This window comes from Varroa jacobsoni, unplaced genomic scaffold (genome assembly GCF_002532875.2).
Source record: "Varroa jacobsoni isolate VJ856 unplaced genomic scaffold, vjacob_1.0 scaffold_1184, whole genome shotgun sequence".
Lineage (NCBI taxonomy): Eukaryota > Metazoa > Arthropoda > Arachnida > Mesostigmata > Varroidae > Varroa > Varroa jacobsoni.
In genome coordinates, this window is record NW_019214086.1 from 82217 (window position 1) to 104452 (window position 22236).

General features: G+C 39.5%; 2 protein-coding genes across 2 annotated transcripts; one reads left to right on the top strand and one right to left on the bottom strand.

Moving 5' to 3' along the window:
* Positions 1 to 42: 42 nt before the first annotated feature.
* Positions 43 to 6164, bottom strand: LOC111267420 (uncharacterized). The gene is made up of 2 exons (XM_086971322.1): positions 2832 to 6164; positions 43 to 2579 (listed from the first exon to the last, which is right to left on the bottom strand). Exons 1-2 carry the CDS (start codon positions 4746 to 4748, stop codon positions 2436 to 2438), a joined length of 2061 nt encoding a protein of 686 aa, XP_086827448.1. The 5' UTR covers positions 4749 to 6164; the 3' UTR covers positions 43 to 2435.
* A 4530-nt stretch (positions 6165 to 10694) lies between these two features.
* LOC111267421 (ADP-dependent glucokinase) lies at positions 10695 to 21498 on the top strand. Its single transcript, XM_022845664.2, has 8 exons — positions 10695 to 12494; positions 13953 to 14140; positions 16014 to 16143; positions 16421 to 16578; positions 17195 to 17331; positions 17875 to 18145; positions 18727 to 18934; positions 19338 to 21498. Exons 1-8 carry the CDS (start codon positions 12348 to 12350, stop codon positions 19554 to 19556), a joined length of 1458 nt encoding a protein of 485 aa, XP_022701399.1. The 5' UTR covers positions 10695 to 12347; the 3' UTR covers positions 19557 to 21498.
* Positions 21499 to 22236: the final 738 nt, after the last annotated feature.

A 22236-nucleotide genomic window follows, 5' to 3' on the forward strand; every position in this document is an offset into this window, starting at 1 on the left:
ATATATATATATATATATATATATACATATCAGTGAATCGTTATACAGTGGGCAGAACGTTCATCAACAGAGTCAATCTAAATACCCATAAATACCTTGATAAATGTAACCCGAACAGCTGAAGAACGAACAACAGAAAAAGAAACCGGAATTTTCTATCATTGCTGTCCGTGTTACTGTTGTTACCGTTGTATAGAGTAACGACGATGGCCTAGTTGCGCTATTATATCGTTTTTTTCTACAAAATTAATTATTTACTGAGTATTTTTTTCCATTTGTTTAAATGTGACATAGCAATCAATACAATATAATAAATGCACGTATCTAATCAACTATGTATCGTTTCCCTAAAAAAATTAATTTCCTTCCCTTTTGCAATTACTTGTTTTACAGATACATGATCAGGTCAGATTTCTGTTTACTGTTGCTCTAAGCACTGTATCATCTGGGGATTATTCTCATTATTGCTAAGAAATATCAAACTGAATTTACACTTACGGTCAATTGTCCGTAATATATTTGTAGGCCATATCTGAACAACGAGAGATGTTCATGAGCAGCTCTCTGGTGGCAAAGAAACCGAGACAGGTTCCCATTAGCCTCTCGATTTTATAGCATGTATAGAATAGGATAAAATTGGTTTATAAAAGTCAACAGTTGTACACTTTTAGTTCAATGGAGTTCAGGCCATCATAGGTTTTAGTCCGTAAAATTTCAAGACAAAATGTGATTTAAAAAAAAAATGTGCCTGTTTTGTCGTCTAACACAAATATCTATCTACCTGTTACTTGGCAGAGCTACCGACGTGAAACTTTTTGATCCTATCCAAAAAGTCCATTACATAAATAAAGTTGTCTAGGTATCTGCTTGTTTCGATCAGTTTTACCAAATCACGCATTCTAAGAAAAAGTTTACTTAATTGTATCATCACTAATCAAATCTGTCCAATGCTGTCTAATACCCTGCTGGTAATACGCCCATTTACTGGTCGGGTGAACTTATACGTTTCAAGAGATTCGTTTAGCTTAATTTTATATCAGTATATAACTTACAGCCAAAATAACCACTAGAATAGGCCAAAAATGTCGTCGGTCTCATTAGAGTTTTTTTCAATTGATGGCTCTTTTTGAATTTGACTTCATTATGTAAAACAGCAATTAACACCTAATTCCTATGAAAAGACCTTACTACACTAATAAGTGTGACTCTTTTGTGCATCTTAGCATTACTATAGCACGTCATATGAGATGATAGTACGTCGTGCTTGCAGCGTCGCGGATTACTCTTAATGGCGTTCCTCTCTCTCATTGCTGGCTAAAGTCGATGAAGTCGTCGTTGTCATCGTCGTTAGTCGAAAGAGAAAAATTTTTTTTTTTGAAAAAAGGTATCTTGATCTTATGAGTTTTTGATCGTACGAGCTTTCCTCATTGTCGTCGTTGAGTCCTTTCTGCGTGCTCGCTAAGATATCTATCCCTTACAGTTCTTTTACGGTCCTTGAATAGCACGTAGCGTATGATGCTCCGATTTACAGGTCTAGTTTAACCATCGTTGTCTTCCTTGGAGGCTAATCTGGTCGTGTCTAATCGGCGTCATGGGAAAAGTGATTGTATTAGTGTGCCAGATTATCCACTGCCGTGTCAGTCATCTATCTTTGTTGTAAAGCCTGCTCCAACCATACGTACATGCTTGCATCGTTGCTATTGATTGCGATGATTCGTATGTTTTCTCTGTTTACGAGTGGAGATTTGTAAAACCGTACTAGTTGACTATAAAAATTAAGATATTGTTTAGTTGGGCGTTTAATGTGCGATTGCCTGTAATACAACAAATACGCCGGGACCTTTTCTTTAATGTAGAACTATCCGTCGAAAACCTTTTCACTGCGAAGTCGTGTGAGACCCTGGATTAGAATGTGAGCCGTTTTATAAATATATAGTACATTAGAAGCAAAGCGCCATGACACTTATGACCATTATACCGTAATAATAATAATAATAATAATAAATTATCAATAAAAACCTAATATCTAGGAGCCACATTTTGTGCGTACAGCATATGATCGTTTTCCGACACCACACGTTTCCACCATCGATTTTGTCTGACGACAATGACTTAAGTAACCAGCTTTTAGGCCCCTTTAAATTGCCCAAGTAGCCTTGTACCATCCTGCTGAATAGCTTTCTTCATTCAAATGCCTAATTCAAATTCTTTAAAGCCAAGGAAGATGTATTTGAAATTGAACAAAGTCCAACGATGCTATTCGTCTTCGACTATTATCCATACATTTCCCGCACCTGCGGATTCTCTTCATCCGTAGCGCCTGAGTACTAATAAAGACTGCCAGTATAAATATTTAATAATAAATTACGCTGCCTCTTTTTGTAGTCTTGTCTCTTTTTACGGCCGACAGAGACTTAACCTATATGAACTGTAGATTACGCACATTCATCTTCGGGATCCATTCGAAGGTCTTCTGAGGTGTCTAGAGTTGGAAATGAGCCATCTCCAACCGCGCCATTTGTCTCAGCTCCCTCGACATCAGCCGAAGTTGACGCAGTTCCATCTTCGAACCTATCGATCTGTCGCAATGGGAAGACGGGAAAATAAGTAGAAAAAATCTTTTAATTCTACTCGATCCAGGGCGACCTACTCTGAGTGGCTCAAATACCAAAGTATTTCCCTAGCTCAGCCTAATTATGCACATTTAATACACCAAATCGATAGTAATCACCCACTGGTCGTCTGTTAGCCGATCGACTTTGAGCATATCCGAGAGCGGCCTACTTGGCATTCATAAAACACCACTGGCCTAAAATCAACATTCAACTTACCTGTTTAAAGGACTCCGATGTATCAAAGCTTAAGGGAGGACTCACAACGAGGAAGCCTTCTGTTTCCCCTCGCATACGGGATGCATCCATTGGGGCGCTGACAAGCGACGAAAAAGTCGCTTCCGAAGCTGATTCGCCTGAGCTCGTTAAGTCCAATGAATCCGACTGCAACGTCGGACTTTTCTGCAGGCTGCGGAACGCATGCGATACAAAGGAGCTTCCGCAGATCACTTGTTTGTATCGGGGTTCCGTTTTCCGTTGGAACACGTCAAGTCGCTCCTTCTCGCTGCAACCCTCGTTTGGTTTAAGTGCCATTATATGAATTGGCGTTATAAATTGAGATCTTTGAACTTCTTCGGCGGTTGTGATGCTCCATCGCTCTTGCGCAATATCTACATGATCTAATTTCCCTTCTGAATACTTAGCTGTATTGTTCCCGATCTGATGGACCGTACCAGCGTTAAGAGTGTTCAATCCTGGCTCGATCTGTACTTCTTGCATCAAAACTTCTTCCGCCTTTATCAGCATGCCTTCGTCAGCCTTAAACATAAGGGCTGCTGACTTGGACTCTTCAGTTGGTGAAGATGTATCGATTTCAGCTTCTTGTTGTGAAAGAATTTTAAGTTTTTGCAGAACTTCCGTCAAAACTTCGCTGCAATCATTCATTTTTGGCATGTTCTTGAACTCTGGCAAAGGACTTCGTGTCTCGGACGACGTGGGAGTGCTTGAAGTGATCTTTATTTCTACTGGAGCAGTAGGTATTTTTGCTGTAAGGGTTTTGGGAATATTGTTTGATGATATTTGTGCGCCAGTTGAAATAGAAGGTCGATGCAAATCCGTGGTCACTTTGAAGCTCGCCTTCTGTTTGAAAGCCTCTTCCGTAGATTCGTCTTCAGTTGATACAGAAGTTACTGGAGAAAGCGTGGTGTAAAGCTGGCCGAGTTTTGGTGGCCTTTTACGTACTTTTGTTTTGGGTAGCAGACTAAGCTGAAGCTGTTGTAGCTTCAGTTCAGCGACCGTCGGTGATGTTGAAACAGGGTTAACCGTTGTTAGGCTTCCAATACGGAAGGGCAGCTGTGTAGGGGGCTCGGATTGGCTCGAAGGCCCAGGATCAGAACTAGATCGTTTTGAGCATTTCTTGAAATAATTGGGAAACTGCTGGGAAGAGGGTTCTACCAAGTTCATTTCTATTTGAGGCATTAGAGAAGCTGTACTGCTCAGTACTGCTGCAACAGGTGAAGAAGACGGAGTTGAGAATGTGACTTCCGTTGGTTGTTGGGTCTTCATACTTGGGGGTTGCGCCGTTTTTCCATCTGACAATACATCCGAATCGCTGAAGACTCTACGACGAAAAGGCGCTTGAGGCACTATTGAACCAGATATACCGGAATTACCGGCGATTCTTTGACGCTCTTGCAATGATCTGGTGCGACGTATTTTATGACGTTCCTGATGCTTTTCTGAAGTCGCCGCATGTTCCTCTGTTGTTCGAAAACTCCGCGGCAGTGAGCCATACTTCGGAGTAGAAGTAGATCCTGCTTGCTTTACAGTGTTTGCTCCGCCCTCGTCTGAGTCCACCTCAGAAAAGAGAAGATTCTTATAGACCCCGCCGAGTGACCTGTCAGCATTCCCCAGAGAACGGTCGTTCGTTTTATCGCGGTTTCCGACGAAACTCTTAACGAGATCCTTCACAGTCTCTACCGGTCGCCGATAGACAAGCGGCTGACTCAGGGACCGTTTCGGCTTTCGCCTGGTGGCATTCTCGATTTCGATCGATTTCTCGAGCTGCTCGGCGAAGCGGACCTCCTTCTTGTTGTCACCAACCGAGTTCGTCCTTCGAAGGATGGACTTGCGGTTGTCCTCTGACTCCTCGGAAGTGCCGGAACTGTGGTTTTGTTGCTGTAGTCGATGTTCCATTTCTTCACAGAGTAACACATAGGCAAGGCAGGCGAGAATGACGGCGAAGTTGAGAAGAAATGAGAAAAGTCGAAATGAGAGAGAAAGGAGTGAGTTCTCGTGTCGCGGCAGTTTGCCGCCGGTTCGATCAGCTCAAACCGATGGCAAAAATTATCAGGAACACCGCCGGATACTCGCCGCGATGGCTGCGACCACAGCAACGCCTGACTAAAACTCTAATCTTCATCTTGACGAGCCTGACATCGCTGAAGTGCTGTCGTGCCAATCTCTCACAACGCGCTTCTCGCTGTTACGTTCTTACACCTGTCGTTTTTTTGCTAGGAAGTTGAAGTCCAGCGTTGCCTTGCCAGAACAGCAGCTAATTGAAGTGATCTCGACTCTTAGGAAAAGGCAACTAAAATGGTGACGGTTAGCTCATAGTACATATTATCCTCCCGAGCGATTCTATAGGCGTGCATCAGCACATACATTTCTGTTCTATATCCTGTGCTGTATCAATAGTCACTAATCACGGTTCAATAGTCCACTACACTTGTAGTAAACCCACAAATTGATGCATTAAATGATTGCAATACTGTCAAGCTTCACTTTACCATATAGATGTGTCAAAGGCATTCGATAGCGCTGAAATCATTTAACTACCATAATAGATAACCAGCGTTACTATGTTGATCTACATTTAGCTGGGTCTGGCATTTCGGCGGACACGTACTCTACCGAAATCCATCGATAGTAACCGAATGCACAATATTACGTACACTTGGATGCTCCGTCTAAACACACCATAGAGTGCACTGAATACAGAAATAACACATGAGATCTATACGCAATGTATTCCCATAACAATGTTTTTATGTTTCAACCAGTTAGAATAACCAAATGCACCAAACACTGCAGAAACGAAAACTCTATTATAGAGTTTTCATTCTTTTTGCTGTTCGTTCCACAACCGTCAAGTTCTGCGCCGTGCTCCAAGCTTGCTCACCCTTTTTGTTATCATTACTTTTCCTTTCGCTGCTGGTGTCCCTTCGGCATGTCACTCAGACGCGAATTAACAGTAATGGTAGACGCCCGGTTTACCACACAGCACGGTCACGCCTGCAATACCAGAAACCCAGAATAGCTTGCTTTCCGTTGAGTCGCAGTCTGCTGGTGAATCGAGGCAAAATGGTATTAGTACCCGCAGCGCCATCGAAGAACGCCAAGGCGGCTGTACGGCGTAGACTCAACAGATACTACTATCTCCAGTGCCAGCCAATAGCATGAGAAAAGGGCGAGAGAGTGCGACGGTAAAACTTTGCTCTATATATCTGTCGGAGAGCAAGACAGAGCAGGGCATTTGTTGTATGCTGCGCGAACATGTTCATGCCCGACCCAAACGAATCGAGAGAACCCGAGTAAAGAACAACCGAATGTTTTTCAGGACCATTTTCACTTTTCGCTGTGTGCCGGAGAGAAGCCAACTGGGCAGGAAAAGCAGCGAGGAGGGAGACGCTGACGGGCCCCGTAAAGCAAACCCGCCGATGAAGGCAGACCAGCCAAACGGGCCTTACTGGTTTGTTAATTTTCTACCTCGGCAAGGAAATTTGCTTAAAAAAATTCAGAAAAGGGTCAATTCTTTCAGAAATTGAAACCTAGCGAACAGAATCGCAAATCGGGCAGAGCATATCAAGCCCAACGCATAAAGACGTAATCCAATATAGACAACGACGATAGTATGGATAATGTTAGCTCGCCAACAGTAGTAAAATGTAGTCCTTCTTAGCCTTCTAGCTACGATCAAACTGTAACAGATGGTGGAGATGTAGTTTCAACAATGGCGTTGACCTACTGCGTCTTGCATCACCCATCAAAAAAAACCGAAGCATTATCATTCAGAGCATTGTTATTGTATACCAAACTACATTGGCCCGGCAAGTCTAGGTTGATCAAGTAGGTTTCTCGATGTATGTGATTTTCAAGGCTTTCTTTGACAGCAAAGACAGACACCGGTGATACTACGATAGAACTCAGGTTGTATCCGCATACGCTTAAATTTGACTTATAACCAGATGAAACGCTGTTTACACGATGTGGACTTACGACGATAAATTCTTTTTCTGTTCTTCCGATAGAAAGACGGCATTAACTTTTTATGGTCATCACAGATTCAACGTAAATATATAGAGATGTAATAGAACAGTATAAGAAAATTTATCGATATGATAAATTGTTGTATCTAAGATTATCTATATTCTTTTGCAGCGATCATATATGTATTTGACTTCTCAAACTGCAACAGGAGCTTCAATTCACCGCCCACTATTTGAGACGCTGTTTTTCACCGTCGAGGCATTTACGCCTATCGGCAATCTATCACTCCCAAACAACTACTATCACTTTACAGCAAGAATAAATAAGCGTATAATAGTCAGCTTTTTTTCTAACAAAAGATACTCAATTTATTCAATATTTTAGTCGCTCTTCGGTGGTGTAAAAATAAAGCGTAAATATTTCTTCCCTAAAATAATAGGTCGAAAAATTCCATCTTCCTAATACGTTCTATATATATGTTTATCTAAAATCTAATTCTCAAACTTCTAGAGACGCTACCATGTACATAAAGGCCTAAAAAATATTAGATGCGCTGAAGTGAAAAAAAGTCCGCTAGTGGGCTCACTTGTAAGGCATCCCGTTTCTGCCCAGTGCGATCTTATCGCTATCGTTACTGTCCTCCGTCGACTAAATTCCAGGCTTGTTGATTATTTCCAAAGAATAGATCAGGCTATATCTTGCTATCGACAGGCACTATATTACCAGACAATATAATAATATAGTTTGAGTATGCCAACGATGTAGTGCATTCGGCTACCTTAATCGAATGACCGACACGGGCACTCGGGTGAAATTTCTCTGAGTGGTTATTAAAGTCTGGCAACGCTCTGAAAAGTAATAAACCTACGCGTAAGTGCTGTCGACTATTTTTTTCTTTAAAGAACACAAGTTATAACATAAGTCAATGCTGTTGCTTTTGTGTTTCATTTCCCATCCATTACTGTCAACAGTGAATGTAGTTGTTTGGCCTAAACATTATTATGGCCTATGTTTACTATTACGAGTAACTGCAAGCCTGGGTTGGAAGGAAGCTGGCATCAACATCACTACCGCCCTAATCGGGATCAAAGTAATCTATATATCACAAAACTTATAATAAGCTAAACTTGGAATAGATTTGTGGAGTAGCGTTCCGTAATTATGTTTTCTCCGCTACTTCACTATTCTATATAGGGCTGACGCGCTTATTCGAGAAACTAAATAACTTGTTTCACTTTTTTTTTTTTTTTTTATAGACCTGCTCTATACCTTTGACCGATAGGCTAGTCGCTATCATTCTAACGGGCTACAATGTAGTGGTTTGCGTGCGTGTTTTTTTTTTGTTTATCTTATTTTTACATGGTTATCTCCATCCAGCGATCTCATTGTATCGCCCAAACATAAATTAGCTCGCTGAATTAAAATGGAATGATTCGACAGCGACAGCGACATTATTAGCAATAAGAACATTTACGTTTCATAACATTGTAGAAAACAATACCAAAAAGAGTCTGTCATATAAGACACTATACATTTGCTACGCCAGACACCTTGGTAAACTTTATAGGAAAACACTAAGCAAACTGATTCAGCTACCTAATTATTTAAAGCCGCTACAGTAACCACTGTAGTTGAATCCCTGACATATGTTACATTAGCACAAAAACACTATAATAAAACATAGAGAACGTACGCGCGAATCTACACAGAACCTAAACTAAGGAAACTGTTTTTTAGAAATGGAAAAAGATTGTGCATAGGCGCGCTTTTTCAAATAATTACGCCATTTGTACCTGCAAGCACAACAACTTCAGTTTTGATGCTTATAATAGGTTCTTGTCAGATTAAAATGATGACACTTATTTTTGCTGGATTCCCTGTCTCAGCGCTTATTTTACGAATACAGAATCGGTTGCTTTTGTTATAACTTTGGTGTAACTAGTAAGTTAGGTAATTTTAAATTACCTAACAGTAGGAACGGGTGCAGGTTTAGCTAAGTGCAGCTTCCTTCGCTTTGAGACGATACTGGTCGCTTCGACAAGCCAAAATTTTGAAGGGCGAGTAACGGCCATTTGATAAAAGTAACTAACAAAGAAGTTCACACCAGCTACTAAACACGGAATAAAGAACTGTTGCATGAAATTTAGGAACACTTTAGGTGGTTTAGGTTCGAAGCCGGGCGCAGATACGCTTCATTTCGTGTTGAGAACCAACCATCGGAAGCAATGCTTAACAGCAGTAATGAACGTAAAACTCGAAAGGTTTATTTAGGCAACACAGCTAACGCCATATTATCTAGCAACACGCGTGGTGGCAATGTATCGTTAACTGACAATTCTAGTGGCTAGAACAAATTATTCGTTTAGCTCATCTCCGTCAGGACAGAAATGATCTAGACTCGAACCTGGGCATAGGCACACGGTTTGCTTCGTGGTGGGAGCCAGTCACCTGATGGAATTATGCCTAAAGGGGATATTAGATGTAAAACTTCAAACATAGACAGTATAGAAGTAGATGGTAGCTTGGTGCGCACTTCGTTCAATTATGGCTAGATCAACATTATTGCACGCTTACAAGTTTCGCAGTAATGTCTAAAGAGACTCACCGAGTGAATCATTAGAGCCAAGTGAAGGTCGGTCAAGAAAAATGTAATATTATTGCGTTCGTCAGGGCAGCGGAAAGGAAATAGTTGTAAAGCAGGCCGCAGTTTAAATGGACGAGCACTTACGGGGTCGTTCAAAACCGAAGAATCCACCTGCCACTCTATTGTAACCAAATATCGAGAGCATTGTTACTTGAAGTTTTGGATGAAACACAACTCTTCTCGCAAGGGTTTTGGAAAACCAAAACCTGATCTCACCAAATGTTGTTTATCTGCAATGCTTACATAAAATAAATTTTGTGTCCTATATTAATAAAGAATCTCTAAATACACCTCATAGCAGTTGTATTTTCTCGCTGACGCATGTAAAATCCACTATCGACAGAGACTGAGGCAGTAACGTGTTGTCCTTGAAAGGTGTCCTGAATTTACCTCAGTATTTCGGCGTTCCTGCGTGACAACATATTGTTTTGTAGTACTGAGAAGATTTCATAACAGACATATTTTTGTGATAGAAGAACCGTGTTAATTACCAATTCTCATGGCTACTCAGTTCATGCTATTTCAATTCTCATATAATAGAAGCTCTGCTGATATACACACTGCATGCGACAAGCAAATAAATAGCTTTGATTTTCAACGAAAAAACCTTGCACATCCTGCCTGTTCAAAATTTTTGTCAAGATCTATTGCTATAATACTATTTCGTTCGCTATAATTTCGGCTAATTGAAGGGATGTAGACAGACAAAGTACTAACCGGTTTCCTTACAGTTGCCAATGATGAATCATCACCGGAACGAAGCAGAAATGCAGATAGGTAATTCAAAAGCAGAGGCTCCAAGCAACAACGCGTAACTGCCACCATCAAAAACGACCTTGACGGGCCTAAACCAGTCGTGCATTATCGCTGTGAATCGGCCATGCAATCTCCCTAAGCGCAAATGGCCAGCGTCATCGGTGCTAGATATTTATGCTATCTATATATATGCTAAATGAAGTTAAATATCTCCATATGTTTGTACGAACCTCAGCATGTCATCAATATAAAAGGTAGTCAATATTGTTTCAATTAATAAAGAAATGGAAACCGACAAACATCTTTTTCGTTGACAATATGGTAGTTTAGTATCTCATAGTAGAAAAATACAGTTTATTTTCGTTTACATACAATCTGACGGGAGATCCGTAATTTACAAAAACAAGTTATCCATAGTTGTAAATACTGTGTGTAATATATATATATATATATATATATATATATATATATATATATATATTCATACATGAAAATAATGCAGCACTATACGATGAATAGAGCACTTCTTGGAATTGTAATGAGGGCCTTAAGCAGTGCATTGTTTCATAAAAAAACTATTTTCTTAACGAAATATGAAATTTCATTTCAGCTTATTACTTCGCTGCCGCTCTGTGCGTTATATTGGTAGTGGACTTTTGGCTTATGAATTCCTTCATTGCATTGTAGTCCTGCCAACATAAACTGTACTACATATTTAGTTTACGTTTAGTTAGCATCCGTTTCTTTTCTTGTCCCACAAGCACTTGTTTGACGGACATGTATGAAGCTGTGGCGCAAAACTGACACCTCTGCTAACGTGAGGTCTCAATTAATTTTTTCACACTAGCTAGCTCGCACCAGCGACCTCTATGATCTACAGCAGAAATTCTTTGTAGCGAGAAGAAAGCGCGCGAAAGTTCGAGATATCCATGTGACGACGTCTGGTTTGGCTCTCCCGCCGAGTGCCGTCTTAGCCGTTCGACCGGTTGTTTGTCAGTGGCATAACGTTGGTGCACTGGTACTAGCCACTACCTCAATTGTCGCTGTCTTGCATCGTGGTTCCCACAACGGCTTACTGCTCCTCCATGCCGGTTGATCCGAATCACTGTGCCAAACTCGACCATAGCGGTTATGTGATTCGCCATTGGCCTGAGTGTCTGCCAAGCGTGCAGTTCTGACAGTTAACGTAAATTTGCTGCTGGCTGGATGCTTACTCGGTGCTATTGTAGGGCGCCACCCGTTCGAACACGTCCCCTCCATTTTACGTCCATGGGTGACACGATCGCTATGCTCCATACGCATGAAGAAGAAAAAACCTATCAACAACGGTCCAACGCTTTGAAATCCTCGAAAACAATCCACTCACAAGCAGCAGCTAGTCGGTGGCGAGCACTGCAGACTGTCGAGAGCTGATTGACAGGGAGTAGGCTATACCAGTTAGTTTCCACTGAAAAGCTCGGCGCTTGCTCGTCTTTGTATCTGGGTAGCTGCCTTATGCAGATGGCGGTTGTGGAAATTGCGTTCAATGTAAATATATTGTAAAACGAAAAATCTAAAATAAGTGCTACAGTTACAATCAAATCATAACTGGAAGGTTGCCGGCGGATTGAGCATTCATTGCTAAACTGTACAAAGTAGAATTGGTGCGGACGTCAAAGAAATACCATGGTCGAAATCTATGCTAAAATCGCGAGCCGAGTGATAGCTTAATTTGTGCAAGAAGTGCGAAAAAGTTTGCCGGTATTATTGAATTTATTGTTATTATTGAAGTGAATTTATTATGTCTAATAAAATATTGGCTGGCAAGTCGGAGTCAACTAACAGACTTTTTAGTGAAAGCTTTTGACTCTCTATTTTCACGCAGTACAGAGAATAGTTCTGGGTTCTAAAGCATTTCTACTTCCATGTAAGTAGTCGGCTGCAATGATCAAGCAGGCGTGAACTTAACTTTCTAATAGATCTCACTGACAACAGCAACGACGGTAACACGCCTTTGTGGCCTTTTTCGGAGCGCAGCATAAGCTGTGAATCCGCTAGCTTGGACAGAACATTGTTCTCGTTATCAATAGCCGCAGCTATCATATCATAATCGTATACATAATCGTTCAACATAATCGTTGAACGTAATGGCGGTGGGTCGAGTAAGCATCGCCCTAATAGGACTCGCATGCACTGTCCTAATAGTGGCCCTCTGGTTTGGTAAGCATGAAGAAAATGAGACACAGAAGCGGCTACAACTTATTCTCGAAGGACTTCTCAATACGGAAAAGCAGGTTAGTGAGCGAGCAACCTATGAACTGCTACTAGCTAAATATGAAGTTAACCCATGGCTTTGTGATAGAGGCCTGCAATAGTTATATAAAAGAGAAAGTGAGATTGTTCCGAAAAATTAACGGAAAAAGAAAATATAACGATAAAATAATAATGATAAGCAAGTTTGGCGGGTTTTACCCGAACATTTATATTTAGGTCAACTAACGTTTTTCTTCCATTGAACAAACCTTATGGAGAAGACCTAATTTTCAGATAAATCCTTTTTCAATCAAAAAAAAGTTCTTCTAGTAATCTTCATATATACGTTATACGTCGCTATAACATATATATTTCTGATTATTCCCTTTATAACTTTTATACTGAAACCAGTCATTTCGCCCCCTCTCGGAGTATAAGCACTAATCTCTGTAGATGAATAAAGGTTACTGATGCGTATTGCAAGAAAGCTTGTATTTACATTGACAGTTAGTACTCTTCTCTAAAGCTGAAGTCCGTAGAAGCAAGGTAATTCGTTTTTGTCTTTATTTCGCAAGACATGTTGTGTAATGTACTTTATATCAATGGAGAGAGCACAAAATATGTGGAATCGGTTTTCCTAGGTAAAGGCCTAGTGTACCATACTACACGTTGTACACGATGTGCTAGATACAATGAAAAAGTAACATCCATTAAAAGTAATACAACCGGCTTTGTGTATCGTTTACGCGAAGCTACACAAATTAGCCAAGAGATCAACTAACGGACGCTTGAGCGTACCAATCGTCATGTCTCCATATTCGTGTTCTTTTTAGGCGTAGACCGACAGTTGTGACCTTCATTGAATCATGTGCTTATAAATCGAACCGTCCTAAAATTGATCAAGCCTTTGTTAGAGCTGCTATTTGCTGTATAACCATGAAATAGAGATGGAGTTAGGTCCCAGAGTGCACAAATGTTTATCTATCTGTAAATTTCGTTTAGATATTACATGAGGTATATTTCCTTTGTTATGGTGATAGATATGTACGATATAATAAAAAGAAATCATTGTTACTGAAACAAATTGGCTAGCGTAATAAACGTAATGATGTACAAGGAAGTTTCAGTAATTAGTTTACCTACAGATGTTCTGCGAGCCATCATAATATAACCTGTGAAATATAGCACACCGATAAATCATCATATGTGGATCTTCGGTCTAAAAAGGAAAACGAGTAGGATTGAATACTTTAAATAATTGGTGCTACGAGCAGAACAAGTTTTGTTCAATGAAAATCGTGCGCATCGGCTCGACAGAATAATCTCTTGTTTATTTTTCTCACCCCGTCCATTTATCTGATGATAGCGAGTGAACGCATTATTGGTACGCATTCGACAAGGGAAAGCAGTTAGCAACAAAATTTATATAAATATTTCACAAAACCTTCTTAAATGCCCGGTTTTTGTCGCTTGCCTGGCTTTCGGTTCATTTCACGTAGATTCGCGTAGCTCCTTCAACTCGGATCGCAGTTGGTTTTGGATCCTGTCGCGACCTGATTATCCCTTCAAGACAACTCTTTCGAAATTTACAAGCACCGAATGACCCTCAAAATCACGATGTGATCAACACGCATGATGAACTTCTCGAAACTTTCACATACTACTTCAAGCACGGGGCTGCGGCGGAGTAAGTTAATACACGCTTCTCGATATATAAATATCTTCATCTTTTTTTTAGCAATCCCAGGATGCTGCGCAGACTTGCGTTTGTGACAATCGGAACGTAAAACCCGAACAGGGTGAACGCAACACTTAAATCATTTAGAGCGCTCCCAATTAAGCCTAAGGAATTGAGTTAACTGGATGTAGGCGCTGCTGATTGTGCGTTAAATATGAGTTTAAAAATGAGCCCTTGCATAGCCATAGCTTGGATGGCTAATTTGAAAAGTGCACTAACTTTAATTTATTAATTATAATAGGAGAGGTCATGCAACTTTGTTATTATGTCGTACTTAAAGCTGTATTACTACCGGATTGGAACAGATACAGGATTAGTGTTCTTAAGGCTCATATTTTATATTGGCAACCTTGTTATTTGTTAGATCATTACTATTCTTTATTCAACTCGTATATGACTATGGCCAGACAAAGGCGTCAATCATTTTGTGAAAATCAGCGCTCTAGTTTCAACAAAAAATTGTAGTTTGCTTGTATTTGACTATTTGCAAACGGGTTTACTGGCTTTACAAAGAATATTCTGTTCTTTTCCATTTCGAGATCAAAATTACGATCACTGCTGGCCGCCCTATGTACTACTGCTGCTGCCAGTATCTATTAAAAATCTTGGATTTAGGCCCTTTAATGGCTGTTGATAAAATGATAAACCTCAAGTTGATTTTTCAGTGACTTCAGTATTCATTCTCTAATGATTTGGGCATCCATTAGATAAATACATATCACGGGGGTTCAGGAGGATGCGCGTCTCTTTTGTAAGGTGCTATTTTCATATTAGACATAAACCGTTACCCCGTTGCTATGCCAATGATTTAGTAAGTGCTGGTAGCTTCAATATTTACCTTAGTATGCTCTCTCCACAACAAGATAAAGTCTAGAGCCAACAGTGAACGGTACTGCTGCATGATGCGCTGAAAATACTGTACTTCTTTCTCGACACACGAGTGCATTTTGTTCAAACATGGATCTTCTCACCTGAGTGAGAATTGTTATTCCTGCTGTTTTCGTCACCTAAAACTTAAACATTATCCTATCTTCATATTTCGACATCAATGATGACATCTAGTTTGGAGTCTAGTCAAACCTTCATCGATATGTAGTTTTCCAATTTTTCGTTATCCAAAAGCTTCGAGTATACGTCCGTCCGTGGTAATTGCGAGTTTTATTCAAGATTTTATTTTGTAGTAATCCAAACAATCTTAGTATCATACACCTATTTAGACAAAAAGTATTGTATGCACGGTTGGTATAAATGAGGCATCCTCCTAAAGTATAATAATAATAATTACACTTAATCTGAGGAATATACATTATACATATACATATAATATACATAATCTGACACACACACAATATACATAATCTGAGAGATTAATCTTCCAATGTGTTTGATAAGCTGTCATTGTACTAAATAAAGTTGTAACCTTGAGATTACTTCCACCCTTTTTTAGTCTTAGCCTGAAAAGCTCTTATGTAAAAAAAAATAATACTGGTGACTATTGCTGAATATAGAAAATGAGAGTGGTTCGCTCATATTCAGTAAGCAATAAAATTGTGTGAAATAAAATTTTAGCAGCTGTCAGGGAATATTTTTATGGCCTGATATTTAATATGGCAAAATAGCAGTTGATCTGTGAAGCGATTCGAAATAAGCTCAATGCATGCAGATAAAAACAGGTTTCTTGCCTAGCTTAAATTAGATATGTTAAGTACGCATTCAAGTTGAACAGGTTGTTTGTAATGAGCCTTAGGGTTTATTATGCTTACGCATACGTGACCTAGATATTGATAGAATGATTAACCTAATTTATTCTGCCTTTCCACAGACGATTCGTGGCTAATGCAACGTTATTCCGAGAAATTCTCCAAAAGGCTAAAGCGGCAGCAGACGCCCGTTTTCACATGGGTGGTAATGCTGCACTCATGGCGACTCGGTTCGCTAAAGAAGGCGCTGAGGTACTAACTTTACTTCGAAATTGAATATTTTAAATGTGGTGTATATAAAAAAGCACAAAAGAGGTCGCTTTGTGTGATCATTGATTGACATGCGTAATCGCCTGGAAAATTTTTCGAGAAACGCATGGTTTTCATCAAAGCTAATTTGCATTGAAGTTATAAACACTTCGATTTGAGTTTATAATTCGCAAGCAGTAAGACTAATGAAATTAAGCCGCGTTAAAAGAATTACGTCAAGTTTCAAGCATTACGTGGTTTTACATGTACATGCCGAGAGGTTTTACTAGGGGCGCACATGTCTAGCGATCTACGTGAGCAAATGCTTGAAGGGGTTACGGTTACCGGTCCCCAAGTGGACGAGGACGACCACCATCTTCTTCTCGAATATTCCGCAGGTGAAAAGTTCGTCCAGTACCAAGCACCTCGAGCCAATAGGTAATGCTTACCGGTTCAGCTACCATACTTGAAGAAGAGTAATGATTTTCAAAAAACAAAATTTTCACAAAATTAACTAGTCAGTATGCGCGTATGGTTTTCGGTTATAGGAATTCTGTGTCATCTCTAAGTCGAATTGATGTTAAATAAAAAATAAAAGTAATATCCCTAAGAGAGACAGGATGATAAAATATTTTGTTACTTTATTAACCAACAAATTATCTTTCTTCCTAAATAAACGAAATTGAGTTAAATTCTAACATAATTTATAAATAAATTAATCCGGAAATTAAAAAAGGATTCGGAGGAGAAAAATGAACGGGATACCTCGGGATTTTAACTCGTGAATAATATTTTTTTAAAGAAATCATAATTTTCAGGGTATAAACCCAGTAGCTTATAATAATACCCATGAATAATAAACATGAATCATTTATCATATTGAAAATACCTTTCAACGTTTTTATTTTACGCCTATGAAGACCGGGAGAATTATGTAAAATGGAAAGAATTCGAACTGATTTCCTTCACACGCCCAACACGGTGTCGATGTTTCTTTTGGCTTAGAATCTACTGAGTGTTTGCTGTGCCTTTATTTCTGGCTATCACATTTCAGGTTCATTATTCACAACGACCATGCCAATCCTCGTCTGGGCTCTGTTGAAGGTTTTAGCGAGAAGATGGTCAACTTTTCTCCATCATTGTTCGTCCTTGGAGGTGTTCAAATGATGGACAACTTCCCTTTCCAAGAAGGTACTCCAAACAGTATTACCATTTATTAGACTGATTAGGAACCTCCCACCTATAAGTGCTTGCCCTAAAAAGGTGTGACTTGGTGAAGGTAATATCAGTTTAGTACGGAAGTTGCGACCGCATTTTTTTTTTTTAGTATTAGAAATACTTTACGAGCTTTGGAACCGACCTTAATGTATGTTTAGCACAGCAGGTGACCCAGAAGACATCTGCGTTTGGTTCGAACAAAAGTTAGTTCATAATTACATCCGGACATTACCGTTACCTCGTTTCACATACTAACTGAAGAAAATGAACCCCCAATCTACTGCAACGAACGGCAGCCGGCGACAACATTAAAAGGCGTTTGCGTATGGACAAAAATTGCGTACCAAGAAACCCCTGACTAACAAGTTACCCAATAATCAGTTGGCAAAATGAACATGTTAAAAAGCCTTGAAACTAGAATGTGTTCCTATCGAGCTTATCAACAATCAAGATTTCTACAGCAAGGGTAAGTCCTAAATTGTTTTTTCTTGTCACCTATTGGTTGTTATCACGCAGGACAACTTGACAGGGCAATGAATCGCCTACTGACAGTGCTTGAGGAAGTTCCTGATACGGCTGCCGTCCACTTCGAGATGGCCTCATACGTCGATGCAGCATTAATGCTCCGGATCATACATCAGGTCTTGCCATTGACGCAGTCACTTGGAATGAACGAGCAAGAATTGCCTAATCTTATTTCATTGCTGAAGTATGATAACATATCGTACGTGGCAGATAGTTACCCCCGGGTTGCTACCGTCCTGGACCAAATAAGAGAACTTTTCCGGTTCGTATATATCTACGAAGCTATAAGTGCTATTGTGTGGTATATTATGAAGTAATAGCTGTGCGAGCTTCACGATTTGATGAAATCACGTTTTTACTCGCTATAAAGAGTGTATATAGAATTTTTGCCAAATAGCTCAAGTGTTCGGGAAGCTGCGTTGAGTATAACATATAATATATAAACAGATCCCGAATGAGTTGGATTATCAATAATCTATCAATAATAATAATAATAATAATAACCAAGTGACAATAGGCGGTATCCACGTAGAAAGCAGGGAGTATAACTTCATTGCTAGTCAAAAGTACTAACTTGATTTTAACAAATATTACTCACAACGAAATACAGTATCAAGAATTCGTTTTATTTTTATTGTATTTTGGCGTTGGATGTGGCTGTCGTTTGTTAGAGAAACGTGTGCATCTAGTATGACCGTACAATTTCAAACATAATAGCATAATCCAAAGATGGTTAAATACGTTCCAACATTCGCCATGGATTGGGATAAATTAACAGTGTCAGTTCATAATGATTTCCACAAAAGATCGTCATGATGCTAACAGTAAAATGACTGATTGCAGTTTACTTCATTCATCCAAGCCACAATCTCGACCGCTTTCACGAATTCACATTCACACTTTGGCTTTCCAAGCCATTCTTCGGGTAATAAAAGACCCCAAAAACGCCGTCCGAGAGTGGAAAGCCACAAGGGCTTCTGCTGCAAAGGCTGCTTTAACTGCCCATCGGCACACCTGTGGTTCGCACGAAATCGATGTCAATCAGGCAAAGGTTTGAATATGCTGAAATTCGATAAACTGCAAGCCTATTTCACATATCATATATACCATATGTATGAATCTGAGAGCAATTGTACGGCAAGTTATACTAGCGATTACCATAAATCGCTTTTTCAAGTTATCCTATGTGTATTTGTTTTCATGAGGCGTAGAATTTCTATGGATGATCTTTACGCAGTGTTCATCTAAATTGTTCTATAAAATTTGCACAGTATCTGTCAGGAGCCTGGAATTGTGCTCAGGTCTAGAGCTGCATCGATCTCTGGACTGTTCCGGGCTTCGTTACTTTTACGTACATGAGCTTCATAGCATTTCAAAACATAGTCAGGCCGACATCTATTGGCGAACGATAATTTGTCTACGGTTTGAATTGTTTCTTCGGTTTAAAATTACAGATCATTATGGACGACTCATTCACGACAACTAATGGGCCTAACCGAAAGCGTATTCCATTTATGCCTGATGATCCTGTCCGCTGTTGGAATGAGGACCTAGATGGACCCAATGTCGAAATTGAATTCTGCGTGGCGCCTGTTTTAGTGTGTACGCGGGTACTGCAAACTGGCGGTGGAGGTGACAATGTCAGCGCGGCTGGACTCGTGCTACAAGCGTAGACCAGAAGCAAGCTCACACCCTTACAGATTATTAGAAATTGGCATGGAGATGCTTTAATTCACTGAATAGATAGAGCACTTTCACGGCGTCCTTTAATGCAGAGATAATAGAAGTCCTTTTTCTTCTAGGTTTGATATAGGGTATATGAAGAGGGCCTGTTCTTTTGCCAACCGTTTTTTGCAAAATTTCTTTTGTAAACCATGAAGTCATCGTGTCAACTAATAGCGGATCTTATCTATGGGAGAAAACAGTCCTTTGAGGTGCCTTCTCAAGGTTAGCAAGTAAAATGTTTCCCTGGCTGATCCTAGGCCTAGAGTGCCTTATAGCTTTCTGGTTCTGCAGTCTTTTAAACACGACTACGGAAAGCCGTAAAGTCTGCACATTCGGCCTCGTAAACGCACCAAGCTAGCAAGTGGTATTTTGTTTCTAAGTTGGATCAAAAAAATAATGTAGTTTAAAGGCCAACGCATATAGGTATTGACAAGATAAATGTCTAAAAATATCATGGAGATAGAGACTAATCTTAGGTTTTTTCAATCTTCAAGGTGAGTTTTTTTTAGGCTTTTATTCTTTACACCCCAATCTTTTGTATATACCGAAATTAATAACTTAGTAGTATTTCTTGTTGTTTTTAAATCTTTTTAAGCTGTTTAAACTGAATTACATTCTCCAATCAAAGTTATAAGGAACTACTTGGAGGATACCATGTAGGTTTCAGGATACTGACATCAGCTGAGAAATATCGTCCTGAAGTTCTGTGGTTACGTAACTTGTGATATGGATGCACTTAGCGGAGAGCAAATAACTCTACTGTCATGTTACACTGCACAGACGAATACTAGGTACCGTTGACAAAAAAGGAACCGTCGAAAGTGACAGTTAGCTGCATTGTGTAAGTCTACTGCGCGCTCGTTAAAAACAAAGAGGCTGTTATGTTAAATGTAAACAAAACTCTATCAATTATTAGAAACAATTTGATGTCAAAAAGTTCAACTACAGTGGTTGTGAAATAAAGTTCGTGGGAATAGCTAAAACTGACATGTTACAGCCGCCGAACATCTAGGGTATATGCTTTTAATGAACAAAATCAAGTGCCGAGTAAATGGATAAATGGCAAATATATGAAACAATTTAAAGAACTACTATTTGCAAGCATGCAAATCGATCATTTCACTGCTCTTTACGAGATTAAAGGCGCACTTACGCCTTTGTTAGACCTACAGGTTTTTTGTCATCTAGTTGTCAATATGTGCGTATAAGACTGTATATGCATGAAAGTCGATGCATAGACAGTGTTAGGAAGTACTTTCCTAACTGCACATTGACCTTCTAATTAGCCTATTTTGGCATGACTTGCCGGAATTACCAACGTTTGTATTTTAGGGCGAAACTGGTTCGAGCACCCAATGCCTACAGTAACCGTGCTTATTAGCTTGCTTATTTAATCTGTTATTTTTCGATTTTTCCGCACACAACTATGATAAACGTTTTTCCAAACGTCGCAAGTTAAACCGAAGTTGTTATTACATTAGGCATTACTTTGTATCGTAGACGGCAGATTAAGCCTCGACCAGCGATGGTCGTATGGCATTGCTGAAACCACTATTTGAGATATCGAAAATGGATTTCAAGTAATTATGCTGAATATCGTAGATCATGTTGACACCATGCTAACCTGTTGAGTCGATCAGGCAGATCCAGTGACACGATATTAAACACGAAATATGACTCTGCTACACGAAGCCTGGAACGCACTAATAAGCTGTTTATACAGGTGGACATATTATACATAGTAAAAGATCATCTGTTCATATGTGTTATTTAACCGTAGTATTTCACATCCCGCGTAAAAATGATTGTTAAGCAGTTTCTGCAGGGCCGGAAAACTCTAATTCACAGAAGAATAAATAAATCTAACACAACTGGGTTTACTTACTTAAATTTTCATTATATTTTTTTTGTAGATAGTTCTACATGGAGAAAACGGCTCACAGCTGGTTATAAGCTAAGGCTATAGTTAGAAAAGAAACAGGTTTCCATATTGATAAATACGTTTGATAGGTAGCGAAGATATCTCGTTCTGTAACTAATTGAAGTCTTGTTGAAAGCACGCACACTTACTTTAATTCAACGGCAGATTGATTCGACTCCGACATTCAGGCACGAATATCTAGATACAAGGTTACTGATGGAAGTGTCTTCTACCGCTGATATGTTAATGTTTGAAATTCGAGAGGTAACACATGATCACAATGAGTCGCTATTCAATATCGTATTAAAATACGTTGACTTATTATGATTTACCTAGTTACACGTTTATGTAAAATCCCAGTAAAATTCGCAATACACAAGTATGATACCTATATGGAATTAGTAGACCTAACACATCAGATGCTTTGCCTCTGCCTCTGCCCCACCTATCCTCGGCGACACCGAACGCATCCGCGCAGGTATGTATTTAAACTAACCTAATAATAATGAATACACATGGCCACATTTGTTTTTTCGTCTTGTTCCGTCGTCGTGGAGCGTAAACAAACTTAGATGACAATGATGATGATTTATTACCATTATTACAATAATGAGATGCTCGCTTTACAACAAGCCTGGGCTCTTCATCATTTTTTTCTGCATTTGCTGTTAATTTGTCTTTCTCTTTTGCTCTCGTATGCCTTTCTA

Bases quoted from the DNA above. Each gene is read 5' to 3' on its own strand.
- LOC111267421 (XM_022845664.2), top strand. From the start codon at position 12,348: ATGGCGGTGGGTCGAGTAAGCATCGCCCTAATAGGACTCGCATGCACT. The intron at 12,495-13,952 runs GTTAGTGAGCGA...CATTTCACGTAG, and splicing joins TTCTCAATACGGAAAAGCAG to ATTCGCGTAGCTCCTTCAAC. The intron at 16,579-17,194 runs GTAATGCTTACC...ATCACATTTCAG, and splicing joins CAAGCACCTCGAGCCAATAG to GTTCATTATTCACAACGACC.
- LOC111267420 (XM_086971322.1), bottom strand. From the start codon at position 4,748: ATGGAACATCGACTACAGCAACAAAACCACAGTTCCGGCACTTCCGAG. The intron at 2,580-2,831 runs GTAAGTTGAATG...CCATTGCGACAG, and splicing joins CATCGGAGTCCTTTAAACAG to ATCGATAGGTTCGAAGATGG.